Source organism: Anser cygnoides, chromosome 3 (genome assembly GCF_040182565.1).
Source record: "Anser cygnoides isolate HZ-2024a breed goose chromosome 3, Taihu_goose_T2T_genome, whole genome shotgun sequence".
Classification (NCBI taxonomy): domain Eukaryota; kingdom Metazoa; phylum Chordata; class Aves; order Anseriformes; family Anatidae; genus Anser; species Anser cygnoides.
This window is the reverse complement of record NC_089875.1, coordinates 117525999-117540208: the sequence shown is the minus strand read 5'-3', so window position 1 is coordinate 117540208 and position 14210 is coordinate 117525999. Positions and strand designations below refer to the sequence as shown.

Here is a 14210-nt window from a genome sequence, read left to right as displayed (position 1 = left end):
ATATTGACAACATAATCATGCATTATGGCAAAGAATGTGGATTTTATTCTTAACTTCTGCCTTGTATTTTAAGACTAATTGTCTTTCCTTTGTATATTGCTATTATTACTGTTTCCGAAACAGTCCCTTCGCTTCAAATTAAAGCCACAGGATGCATCAGTAAGTGCAAAAGTGCATCAGTAATCCTAGAAGAATGTCCTTTCCTTGTAATATGACAGTGGGTGTTTTTCAGTCAAAACTGTAGAATTTTACATTCTCCTTTTTAATGTTTGAAAGTGGCTTGGAGCTTTGCTTACTCCTCCATGGTACAGGAAATAGACCTCACAAAACTGCAAGCACTCCCATGAAGTTTTAGGTCTCATTTTATAAAATGTTTTAAAAGAAATAAGTATAAACAATATTTGCTTTTTGTATCATAACTGAAACCATACTGCTAAACAATCATATCCTGTTTAGCCCATAATGACATCAGAAATATATGTTTATCATCTGCTCTGGACAACTTAGCATGATTTTGGCCCAAGGCAAAGTGGAACTGAAATCATTTGCAGTTGTCCAAACCAAGATAACCACACATTTCTGAGGTAATTGATACCTAAAAGGAACATTGCCTTTAGATCACAGCTCATGATTTAAGTATACTAATTCCTTAAAGAACGTTGTTAGAATTTTTAAAGTGTCTATTGGATTTCCTCCAAAACTTAGCATGGATTAAACATAATCTACTGCACAAAGTAAGTAAGATACACTAGATTAGCCCATCCACTAACAACTCTTCCTTTAGGACTGGATCACATTTCCCACTATATTTGATTCCTTTCTACCCACCTCAAAGTGACAACAAAATCCAAAACAAAACAAAGCCAAAAATATATTAAACTTTTGGAGTAGCATGTCTCAAGCAATGTTTCATGTTTTGTCACTGAAAAACTAATAAGAAAGAAAATCCACAGTACTGACTTCATACATGTATATAATTTATGGATCTATTCTCAAATAAGTAGATCTTGATTTTTCTTAAACATGGAAACAGATCAAGATTTCACAAAATGTAATAAAGTAAAATAATAGAGAGAAGAATTGCTTTTAAATATAGATATCCTACAGCTCATGAATTATAGTCAAGTGAAGAAAAACAAGATGTGTAATCAGATGAAAGAGAAGTATTTGATTACAGCAATGCATTCTTTGACAGACAAACAGAAAGTAAGTGAGATATATCCTTGTCTGGGACAAGGAACTTCATATTTCTAATCACTTGTATAGTTTTTTAAACTTAAAAAAAAAAAAGTTATACTGGAATGAGAAAAGAGAATGTAAAGAATAGCAGAAGGTTAAGCACATAACAAACTCATTCAAAACAGTGCTGTTATGTATTTTTGTGCATATGAGCTCAAAGGATGTGCCTGCATTTATGCAAAACATAACATTTTGCACAAATAAATATGTATGAAAGCAAAGCAAAGAAAAGAAAGAACCAGTTTCCAAAACACAAACAGTGGTTGGGAACAACTGCTCTACAACACTGATTCTCAGCTGCAGACAAATGAGACTTGTTCCTAACCAAATGCTAAGAGAGAATAGATTCTTGATTAGATTTTGAGTAACCGTACTGGGGAGAAGGAAAGGAAAACGTGACTGGGTAAGTCCCAGAGAGAGCAGGATAAAAATCAGGTTATTTCTTACTCAGGATTTTCCATGAATCCTTAAAGTGAAATGTGGCCTAAATAGGCAAATATTAAATAGACAAATATTACGGAATGCATCAGCCACCTCATCACAGAAAAGTACCCAAGTTCTGGTGCTGAAAGGGCATAAAAAGCACTCTAAAAACAGAAAGTTTCCAGCAGCCATGCATCCTACACCTCTGACTAAAAACTATGGAAATTGGCTCAAGTACTAGTGTGTAATTGTAAGCAGACATTCTGCACCATTTTGCCCTCGACCACAAGTTGCCCACACAAGACATGAGCAGGAACTGGGCAAGAACGGGGGCTGTGAAGCGTTTTCCATATTCACTATGGACAGGGCCAGCCTGTTCTGGGTGGAAAGAAAATTGAACCATAGGAGCCCAAGCTAGCCAACGTCACCTGCCTTCAGGGCCAGAGAACTGACCCTGGCCCACTTATTAATTAGTCCAGATACACACTTTGGATTTTTTTAATACTTCAAAGTAAGCGACATTCTAGAAGATGCTCCATAAATAGGGATCATAAGGTCCATGTAGCAACTTCCTGTGGACATGGTGCCTTATGATAGTATAGCTAAACCTCAGTGAAACCAAGCAAAACTGGTATCAAAGCCATTATCGCAGACTTCCATGCTAACACAGCTACATTGCTTCTTGATCCCAGCTAGCTTTTTAAGAGTGATACGGTACTGCATTCTGTAATGTAGACATAATTTTTCATATGTACGTAGATCAGAAAATAGGACTTGAAAGTGAGAGGGAGAGAAGAGCATTTACTGAAGTGTGTTTGCATGGAATATTGTTCATTTTTTCCAAAAACTGTATTATATGACAAGAATCTTCAACTTCTATTTAGGCATAATTTTCTAATGAGAGGAAGAATGAAAAATAGAAGAAATTGTGAAAAATACATGTGAAATGTTTTTAAATAGAATCTGCTTTCTGCAGAAGGGAAATACAAATACACGGCAGACAGAAAGATCCATAACTACCCTTTCATAATCTTCCTTCTCAGCATGTGTGCTTAGATATCAGGAAACATTTGAAGGAATAGGAAAAATATGGAAATAGGATTCCTTTAGACCATCTGGGCAAAAAGAAAAAACATAACAATGACACAATATGCAGCACAAAAAAGGCATCAGACCAGCATGATGTATGAACTATTTCACAGTTTTCTCTGCTGGAGATGGATATCAGTAAAACAAAAGAATTACCTCCATCCGCTCTTGCTTAACATCATCAATCTCATCATCTTCAAACATGGCTAAGAGCTCTCCTGTCTGGTCAATGGAGTTGAGAAAGTCTTGAGCAAGCTTCTGCCGTTTGTTGGTGCTGTTGCTGTTGAATTTGTCTGAACAAAGATAAACAAAGAACAACAAACCTAAATTATTTGGCTACTGCAAACATCTACCAATGTCCCTAGAAGGGACATTTTTTAGAACTAGATGCACTATACAGAAGAGGCCTGTTCTTACTGTCCTCCCCACACACATTGTGCTACCTGACCAAGGTGATGCTCCTGCTGTGCTCCAGGAGCACTGTAGTAAAAAGTCCCCTTCAGTGTTTCCTAGTACAACCTAATGCTTTTGGTGATCTAGAAAAACCTAGTCTACTGTTCATGTATTGTTATTTTGCAATGAAGAACCCCCAGTGCTGCAGAAGAAACCACTACTGTTTGTTTGCATAAAAACTCACTTGTACAATATAACATATGGAGGAAACACAATTTCTCATAAGCACACAGAACACCAGAATACACAAATTACCTACAACCTAAAGCAAATCATAACACAGGCATTAAGATACATCTCCACAGGTGATGGACCACTGCTCAACAGTAAAGCCTGGGCAAGGTGATTGATCTCTGTTGTTCTCAACAAGGTGACAGCTATAAAGACACTAGATTCACAAGACAAAATTGATGGCTTCAGTTACCAAAGCCTAACAGAAATTGCAATCTTTAATTCCCAGATGAAACGTGTTTAGGAAGCTTTTCATGAGCATCTAAATGATTTAGGAAAATTGTTTATTTGTTTTAACTGGTGACACAAACTTTACCAGTACAAATAAAGCTGTCAGGTAGGAAGCTATACTGCCAGATTGCTTGCATGAAACAATATACGTACATGTTTTGTGAAAATAAAATGCCACAGGCAAATTAAATCTCAAATGAGTTGACAAAAACTTATCTACACATTGACCAAGTTAAAGTAAGAAGTACAATGTTTGCCTAACATCAGTGTGGATGCTCAGAGGAACTAAACACAAGGAATTCATTGTAAGGAGAAAAAAAATGAAAAGGCTCTGAGAAAGGAAATAAGTTAAATACAAAAGGGTTGTATGGACATTGCTGGATACTGTAATAAAAATATGGCAAGATTTAGATTTACTGTGATAAGTTTTAATTTTGAATGCTTCTGTTAATATAAAGCAATAGAACTTCACTTCAGTGGCATAAATTTATACCAGCAAATGCAATGATACCAATTAATACTTTTCTTAATTCAAAGAGCTTTGCCTTTAAATGCATTGGTTATTAAAAACTGAAACTTCATCACGGAATGGGAAACAAAAGTGTTTCCCAGTCTTTAAATGACATATTTGAAGTATAAAATGTTCAACAATACCAAAATCAAGGCAGGTCCTTTTAAATGACTTCAGGTTGTGGTATATTTTGTAAAACATGACAAAAGCTTCTGATAATTATTTAACAAATGTCCATTCAATTGCAGCTCCCCCTTGCACACGGTAGCTGACACATTTAAATTGCACATGCTGAAATCAATTAGCCCTTTAATCAGCACCTATTTCTTAACTTCAACAGAGTTATAACATTAAGCAGTGTTACTTATCATTTGGATAGTAGATGAAAAAACTGAACTTTGAAGCAAATGGAAAAGCTAAATTACTATGAAATCATTAATTTTTGCTTGTATAAATATTAGACATTAATACTTTGCATTGAGCTGTTCTGGGCATTTATAAAGTATCAGCCCCCTCCCAAATTAAGTAGTTTTTCTACCTTCAATGATGTCATCTTCTTCTATGCCTTTGACAATTTTAGATTTGTAGTCTCGAAAAAACATGTACTTCAGTAGCCTTCTAAGCTTTTTCTATGAGAAAAAAAAGATATTAGTTTGTATTATATAGAATTATTTTTTATTTAGACTAACGTTATAACACAAATATGCAAATATATAATATGATACTCAGTAAATACATATTTTTATAATGTTCATAATTCCTAATTCTGCAGAAAATCCATATATAGCAAGTACAACAAGGTACTTATTTAAGCTCCTTGGTACCTTCTTTGCCAACTGTGAGAAAGCAATGAGTTTCACTTTCAGAAAGCTGACATTAAGGCTTCATTAGGGCACTCCAAAATCTTTGCTTTGTTTGGAAATTCAAACCTACAAATGCATACTTCCATGACATTTGATGTCCATATTACCCACTATTTCCAATATACCCTTACTTATCATGTCAGATAAAGTAATGGCAATTGGTTTTCATGTTTTAGGGTTGTATTTATTTTGATATGTTTTTGGTCATTTAGTTTCACCTATCAAACAAGGAAAGAAAAACACAAGTGGGGTAGAAAGCCGGGGGGGAGGGGTGGGACAAGAAAAGGAGACAGAGGAAGAAGGAATAATGTTTACAAAAATAGCTAGTAAGTTTTTTGAATAATTCTGAAATTTGAAGAATGAAAATGACTTTAATGTTCTTGTAGAAAATGATTACTTTTAAATTATTCTATATATTTCACACAGAAAGTATGCCATACCTACATTTGGAGATTTTGGTGAAATACAGGAAGAATATTTAAAAGAAAAAGCAAGACAGGATTTACTGACAACGTAGACGAAGAAAATGTAATGATTGCACTGTTAGACACGACACCTGCATCTACACCCTGCATAAATAGTAAATTAGAATAATTGTTTTTTATAGACATAAAAGGCATATAAAAGATAAGGATCAATCTTTATACTGTTATTAAGAAATTGTTTTGAGCTCTAATGTATATTACCCACTCCAAATGCTAGTCAAAAAATCTACTTGTAATTGAAATTACTGGAAAAAAATGAGAATTAATTAACTTATTATGCAATTATTGTACTATGTAGAATAAAATACAGTTGCAGTGCAGCTGTACTTTTTAATGAAGCTATTCATGAGCATGGACTCTTTTCATGTAGGTTAAACAAACACTTTAAAACAAGATAAGGAGCTTACTATGTAAAATAAGAAAATTCTGTCTTCTTAGTACTGTACCTTATCTTTGCGCATTAGGAAGAGGAGATCTTCAGCAGAGATGACTCGAGCTCCTCTCAGCTGAGAAACTTCGGCTGCTTGCTGTAACTAAAATAAACAAATAAATTAGGATGGCCATTTCTGTGTTAAAAAAAAACCAATCACTAGGTTTTTAAAATAAGTTCATATAATATTTTTGCATGGTAGTACATAGCAAAATAAAGCTATGCACTTAAATACAAGCTGGGACTCTCAAAGGTGTCACTCACTCTGCTCTTGTTAGTGGGAAAGGGAATAACAATTTTACGAAAAGACTGAAAGACTTTTGACAAATCTCAAGCAAAAGCTTTTTTGTTTATATTTAAAATGATCGCTTTTGAAAAGCACTGCATTACTTTTTTTTTTTTCTTCCTTGAACCACATTAGCCGAGAAAATGAACATATAATTCTCTCAGGCAATGTAAAAATGCCAAATTCTTGCCATAGCACTTTATCTGCAACTGTGGAAGGATGGCTGATCCCTCTCACAATTTTTTAGAATAACAAATACTAATTTTAAACAGCTTACCTAAGTATTTTTGGAAAGAAACTCTATCTCACTTGACTTATCATTAGTACAAACCATACCCACATGAAGACGTTTTTAGGCATACTCTTATTTCATTTGAGAGAAAGAAAATGAATTGATAGGAACCACTGACTCTATTAAAATAATTGAAAAAACACCTATTGAGCAGATCCAGCCATTCAGATATGAAAAAGGTAAATTTCAAATGGGATTGAACGATGAATGCCCCCCAATTTTATGAATGGCAGCAAAACGAGTGTGAAGCAAAGAACTGTCCTCACCTCTATTGAGACGGTCACAATGGCCATGACTCTGAAGGCCCCAAACTGCTCAAATGTGCTATAAAGGGCAAAAATCTCTTTGGAAGGGACTGAGTACATCAGCCTTGGACCCAGCTTTCAGTAGGTGCAGGGCTGGTGACTTAGAGGAAGGTGGGCTCGCTTACACACAAACACATCACATCAGAGCAACCCAAGACTAGATACCAAACTTGCACAAGCTGATGCTTATCAAAGTGCTGGGCTAAGGTCAAACCCAAATTGGGAGAGAAGTCAATGGGATTTGCTCCTTCCCTAGCCTTTGGTGCCAGCTCAAGACGGTGCCGTAGAGTAGGTGGGATAGAAAGGATGCCTCACACCATGGAATTCGCCTTTTCCTCTAGGTTTAAAAACATTGTGCAAAAAGGTTGGATTTGGTCATTTCTTTGCTCTTGTCCTTGTTAACCATCTGATGGATGGACTGACTGTGAGCCCGGTACAAAAGCGACATCTTAAATTCTTGATATTAAAACTCATACACACCTGTAACATGATCAGTAAACAGAAAATTCATTTATTTTCAAATATCTCTATAGTCTTCTTTCAGAAATGCATGAATGCACCTGAAAATAATTTAAAGAAATCCTACCCCTCGTACTCACACTAGCAATGGTTTCACTCAGTATCACTGGCTGAATAAGTATATTATTAATCTGAGCTCCCATGCTGCTATGACTTGAAATAGGCCTATTCAGAAGTTAAAAAGATCAACAAAAACAGTAGCTGTTTCTAATATCCAAAGGAGGAGAGAGGGGGAAAGATTTTCTTTTTGGCAAGTGTTCAGTGGGCAAGAGATTCAGTCCATAAATCATAATACTGGACTACATTAATTTTTTTCCACACTAATCATATGCATACAAAATGTGAACTGTATCTAGTACGCACAACACAAAACATACTGCAGGAAGAGTTTCAGATTTTCCCCTTGAAACACTGTTGGCCCTTGCAGTCACAAAGACCAGAGAGATTTCAGGAATTCAGAAGTCACAGTAATATAATCTTACTTGAAACTCACTTGAAAAATGTAAGAATGTGAAAAATGATAGTTCTATTTTTTGGCATAAGCAAAACTGTTTCTTATTCTGATTAGTTTGAGGGCACACAGGCTACTTATATTTCTAACATAAAATATAAAGAGTTGGATAAAAATAAATTTTCCAAGAATGAGACAATATTCATCTCTGGTGTAAATCTATTGAAGTTAATGGATTTATGCCAAGGCTGACTTTGGTCCCACTAAGCTTAAAAGTATTAGAAAAACTGGCCTTGGCATGGTGATAACACAACGCAGCTCTTCCCAATATCAGATAAAACAATGGCAGAAATAGCCGCCATCAAAGTATGTTCTACTTTCCTAATGCATGGGGCTTTAAACTAATGGTTTAAACTGAAAAGAGGGGAGGTTTAGATTGGATATAAGGAAGAAATTCTTCACTCAGAGGGTGGTGAGGCATTCGAACAGGCTGCCCAGAGGAGCTGTGGATGCCCCATCCCTGGCAGTGCCCAAGGCCAGGCTGGATGGGGCTGGGGGCAGCCTGGGCTGGTGGGAGGTGTTGTACCTATGGCAGGGGGCTGGAACTGGATGGGCTTTAAGGTCCCTTCCAACCCAAAACATTCCATGATTTCTATAATTCTGTATAGGACCATAACTGTAAGACATTAATTTTCTCGTTACATAATTCATATCAGTTAATTTCTCCATGCAGCTGAAATACCTTATTTTTCCAAATGATAAATACTTGACAATGTCGTTTAAAGCAAAGATCGTGTGCAAGCTACTGGCAGGAATTCCCAGTGAAGTAAGGGGGATTAAGGATAGGAGGCCAAATTCACGTCCCATTTGCATCTAAGTAAATCCTGAATAACACTGTTTATTTTAATGGAGTTATTCTGGGCTAAACACAAGATCAAAATCTGGAATAATATTCTCAGTTTCTACCAAAACAATGAAAACTTTATTCTCACATTACCTCGACTTTTGCATCTATTTTATTTTAAGTAATGAACCCACAGCATTTAATTTCTTTGGCTTAAAGAAAGTAAAATAGGAAAATAATTACTTCCTGTACAGTTATAAAATATGGATTATTTATCCAAACAGACCATAATGAGTTCTGCATTGGTACACATATTTATCTGGGAAACCAGGATATGCTCAGGTAAATATGTATCCAGGCAATTAAAAAAAAATTACGTACCACACAGTCTAGGTTGGGGGGAAGATGTATTTATAGTTTTAACACACACATAATTGACTCATTCAAACCACAACATGAGTGCTTGGCTATAATTAGTATTATAACAAACTGTCTTATTTGACTGTCCCGGAGTTGCCATTAATATGCAATAAGCCCCGATTCCTTAATTTCCGGAGCTGAAGGCCTCATTGAGTCATTACCGCGGCTGTATTACGGGATGAAGGGGGACTTGAGGAAGCTGCACCAAAGAAACGATCCACTTTGGAGCACTTGAGCGTTCAGCATCACAGGAAAGCAATTTTCAGCTACGCGACCTTGATGTCCGTAGGTCTTTTGCTTCTGGCTGCAGTGGAAGCACTGCGGGCTCTTCCTTCACGAGCAGTGGGTCTACTGCCAGGGACTCGAAACGATGCTATCGGGGCTGTGGGAACTTTCCCCACCTGCTGTTACAGCCGCCCTTCTGGAAGAGCAACAGTGAAGACATGGCAAGAAGGTCCCACAAGTGCCCTTCTTCGAGCCTCAGCTCTGTTGAGCACCAGTCCCAGAATACAGGGCAGCAGCAGTTCCACCATACTCAGTGGCTTTTCCTAAATTTTTTTAATGACTAGTGTTATTTAGTGTGGAAAATATCTTATTTTGGATTATCTTGAAGAAGAGTCAGCAATCCAAATTACTTAGCTTCTTAAAGAAAACCAGGCTAAATTTCCCCATACCAGCAAGCAATATTTCAGACCCTGGAGTCTGAATTTATTTTTTATTACAGCCAAATTATGAACCCCTAAAAGTGAAGTTTAAATAACGGAAGTGTTGAAATGACTTTCACTATAGGAGCACAAATAGCTCTGTTAATAATTAGGAGTTTATGAAAAATAAGTGTATTTTACAATTTTTCACATTACAAAGAAAGTAGTATATACAGTAACTATATTTTAAAGTCTAAGAAGAAATGGCTAGGGAATAATATTTTAAAATGTAATCACTGGTTTAATGACTTTATGAAGTTAACTTTCTTGGCAGGATGAACTGAAGTATGTTAACAGTCACCTTACGGCTATTTTCTTTTTGCAACTTTTGCAAATTATAGATTTGTTGAAAGGAGCATTCATTCTCCTATGACAGAAGCACAGTTACTTCAATGGCGCTGTCTGCTTTTTCTCCTAATTATTTTTTCTTCCCCTACCTCCAAAGTCAACAATCACTGATACTTCTACAAAAACGTCTTGACGGACAAACAGACAAAAAGCTGGAAAACAAACACACTACGTTGTGACATAATCCTTCCAGTTAAACTGTAGAATGGAGACAAAATGGTAATGTTTGCATGCCTTCAAGCCGCTGAGAGCCAAGAATAATGCTTCAACAGCTATGATTTTGTTTTTATTGTAGAGGAAAATTAGAACACAGTTCACCTGGCTGAAAACTTCTCCGAGGCAGGAAGGTTGTTTTGTTATTAAATGTGCATTTAAATGCCTTTTTTTTTCCCCCCCCAATCTTTTGTATATCAAAAGTATGCAACTATAAAAATACCAATAGAAATTCTGAGTTTAGGTACAGTGCCGTGAATGTATTCTAGGCCAAATGTCCCAATACTTCTTTGAAAGTAATTAAACATATGATTAAAATTTTTCATTTAAATATTTCCCTATAATTTCTCACATACATCTAGCTCTGACACCTGACCCTCTAATCCTGACACACGCAGGAAAAACACAAACTCTGTTCCCCCAGGTCAGCACAGGGACAAGCTTTCTGCGCTTCATGCATCCTGAGTGGGTAATCCCGTTACGGAGTCTATTAGAGCACTCTACAAGGCAATGATTTAGGATCACCATTCAAGGGTTAAACAGCAAGACTAAATCACCTCAAGCTGTCTAAAGCATAAAACCATCACCTGCAGATGAAAAGACAATCAATGTTGCTGTTGTTAGGTATGTTATCAAATCTAGGTATATTTTACTGAAGAGCATTTAATGCATCACCAGGTGACGATGAGTGACCTGAAGCAGATAAACCTTTGCATCCCATTTTGAGGCTTCAGCGGAGCATTTTCTTGCTCAATGTACAGTGAATTTTGGTACATACGGCTCATGAGGGTAAGAAAATGTCACTTCATATCCCGTGGTCATTCACTCCCAGAAATTCACAGAGAACTTGTTTTCAAGTGTGCCATTTGTTATATTTGTTCCTTCAAAATCAGTTTACTGTTTCATGTCTGAAGCATGCTCTACTGCCTCCTTCTAGCAGGTGGTTATGGCATTTGGCTTTTGGCTTGCAGTGGTCGGGCAGCCTGAAGAGCTGGGAGCTGCAAATAGAGATTTTGCAGCCCATTCTGAATACCCAAAGGATCTCCAGCAACAAGCAGGTTGGACCTATTGTCTACAGGTCCCACAACGGTGGGTTTGGCATTAAAGGTGACAAGCAGTTGGTATACATCTAAAGTCAGACAGTCGAACTGTCGTGGGAGAAAACAGTCCTTTACTCAGATTAAAGCTGTGAACTCCTGGAAAGATCCTTACACCTCAACACGGACATTTTAGCCATACTGCTGCTATCAGAAACTTCTAAAGATTAGTGCGATGAAGAAATGGTATTTTGTTTTTCTTCCCATTTATTTAAACATCTAGTATAATTTTGACACTACAATCTCTCTTCATTCTACTGACAACCCACATACTTATATTTTTTATATAAAAAGTTGGAGGTTTTTTTTTTCCTGTGTGTTTATTTATTTATTTATTTATTTGTGGCTGGATCTTGTTTTTGTTTTTGCCTTTTTCTTTTTTAAAGCAACACAGTCAGTATCAGGCACTTGTATGGAGTGCGAGTAGCAAGAGCAGAGCACGCTGCACTTTGCTGTTCTTCATGTGTCAAACATGATCCTTCTAAGCACATAAATATAAAAGACAGAGACAAGAAAAATGTACACAGCTTTTAGAAAACTGCCCAGCCTCTGCCCATGGGATGGAGCAGACAGGAAAACACTCTGGGCTGCAGGAGCTTACCTTTGTTGCACCGTTTGTTGATACTCTGAACCATTTGTGTTTAAAAGATAAACAGGCACAATTATTAGAGGAATGATAACTTATTTTTAAAGTCCAACAGCCTAGGCCCTGCTACAAAAAGTGAAGATTTGCATCTATTAAAGACTGTATGATTTTAAGTAGATTAAATAAGGAAATTAAATTTCCAAGTAAATGGTGAAATTAATACTGCTATTTGGAAAAAAAAAAAAAAGATGAGCTTTAAAGCAGTCTAATTATTTTTTTTAATTTCTCCTTCAAAAATAGTTTAAGATCAGCTTCTCAAATTAGATCTTGCTGTTGCATTTTCTATCACACAGGGAAATAATTTAATGCATCTATGAACAATAAGTACATTTCAAGTTAAGCTTCAGGCATGACTTTTTCCTATTTTTCTTTCTTTCAATTCTAATTCCAAAATCAACATGTTGGGCCAGGATTTTATATCTATAATTCTTCCACCCTCCATGAAACAATAGAAGCCCTGTTGCACACTTGATTTTTATAGTAGGCAGTACTGACCAAACTAAGTGAAATGATACAAACAGCATTAAAACTATAAAGTTTCTAAATGCAGAAAAGTATTCAGACTCACTGAATCCAATTTTAATATGGTAAAATTATTCAGCAGCTACATAGGCCTTGCTAATTCAAAACTTGGTATCCTACTGGAGATGACCACTGCTGATGCTCTCTCATTGCTGGTGATAATAGCAGGCAAAAATACAGACTTTGAAACTATTAATCTATTTTTTTTTTGGTTGGTTGCTTGGTTGATTGTTTTTAATTATAGGAAAGAAAAAAATCAGCTTGAAAAATGCCATCTGAGGGAAATGACGGTATAGTCTTCTGCAGAACTAGCGGTGTTGCTGAGAAACAACTGTAAATTGGTGGCAGCAAACTTTCCTTTATCAAAACTAAATAAATACTGTTCCTTTTGAGGAAATTACAATAGAACTTATTACATTTGGATTCAAACTTTCACAACTTGTTGTTTCATTTTTATAGCAGTATCACTAGAGCTATACCAAGTCATGAATCTCAACTCTAAGTATTATTTCCATCTAAGTTACGTCTTTCGATGCCTTTTTGCTATGAAATGTTATTTCTGAAAAATGAGAATGTGTAGTCTTTTTATCAATAAATACATTTGCTGTTCCTTTAGGGAAAACAAACAAACCAACAATTAGAATTTACCCTTCTTAAGAACTGGAGAAATTATCAGTTTTCTGATATTTAGTGTATCAATTCAGTCTTATTTCCTCTGTACCAATTATTTCTATTCCTTTTCTTTCTCAAATACTCCTGTAGTATGCAAACCAGCAGAGGTTTACATTATACCCACAGCTTCCTATCCTTTGGTTTCAAATCCCAAAACAAACCACCATTCAGGATTATTGTTATGCAGTTTCCAATGCTGCAAGCAGAAAATGACTGTTCCCCGTTGATTGAGAGACCATCTAATATAAACAGGTTTCTTTCTCCCATTGCTGCAGATTAACATTTGTTTAAAAATTGCATCCTTACATTGCTCACACAGGAAAATAATCATTGACTTATATTAGTTTCACCAGGACACTAAATAAATACTCTTCCTCTCCACATGACAGCAAATTGGAATCAGGCTTCACAGTTTGTCATGGGGAAAATAAGACATATATTTACCTATTCCAGGCACAGAGATAAAGTGCTCTTAGAACAAGCCTCAGGCTAATGAAAGAACTGCAAAGCAAGTAGGTTTATGAAGAGCTAGACACCCATCAGTGTGCTGAATATAGAGATGACAAGACCTTTATCCTCTGGCTGAACCGATAGCAAAGTCAGAACAAAAAATTATCTTCAAACACCTTGAAATGAAGGACAAAAACATACTTTAAAAAATTAATCCCATAAAGGACGTAAGTAAGATACTGTTTGGAAAATCTAGACTGGCAGACAGAAGGGGAAAAAAGGGATTCAGGTTCAATCAAAAATGCAAAATGGCAACTTTTCCCATTAGAAAACCAAAATTTTTCACAGCTTTGAAGAGACATGCTGTTATATTCTTACTTGGAAAAACTGTGTTATTGGTGGCAGACTGTAGGCGAAAATATTTTATCTGAAATTATTCACATTGGTCTTTCTCTGTATTTTTATTCTCATCTGCTCAAATGAATG

General features: G+C 36.0%; 1 protein-coding gene across 4 annotated transcripts in view; it reads right to left on the bottom strand.

Moving 5' to 3' along the window:
* Positions 1–14210, bottom strand: part of SUPT3H (SPT3 homolog, SAGA and STAGA complex component) — a 278028-nt gene that overhangs the window by 86767 nt on the left and 177051 nt on the right. For all 4 annotated transcript variants that reach the window (XM_066995060.1, XM_066995059.1, XM_013184490.3 and 1 more), the window contains exons 4-6: positions 5972–6058; positions 4716–4806; positions 2908–3044 (exon numbers count right to left, since the gene is read on the bottom strand). In XM_066995060.1, coding sequence (XP_066851161.1) covers positions 2908–3044; positions 4716–4806; positions 5972–6058 — 315 coding nt within the window. The remainder of the gene's footprint in view (positions 1–2907; positions 3045–4715; positions 4807–5971; positions 6059–14210) is intronic.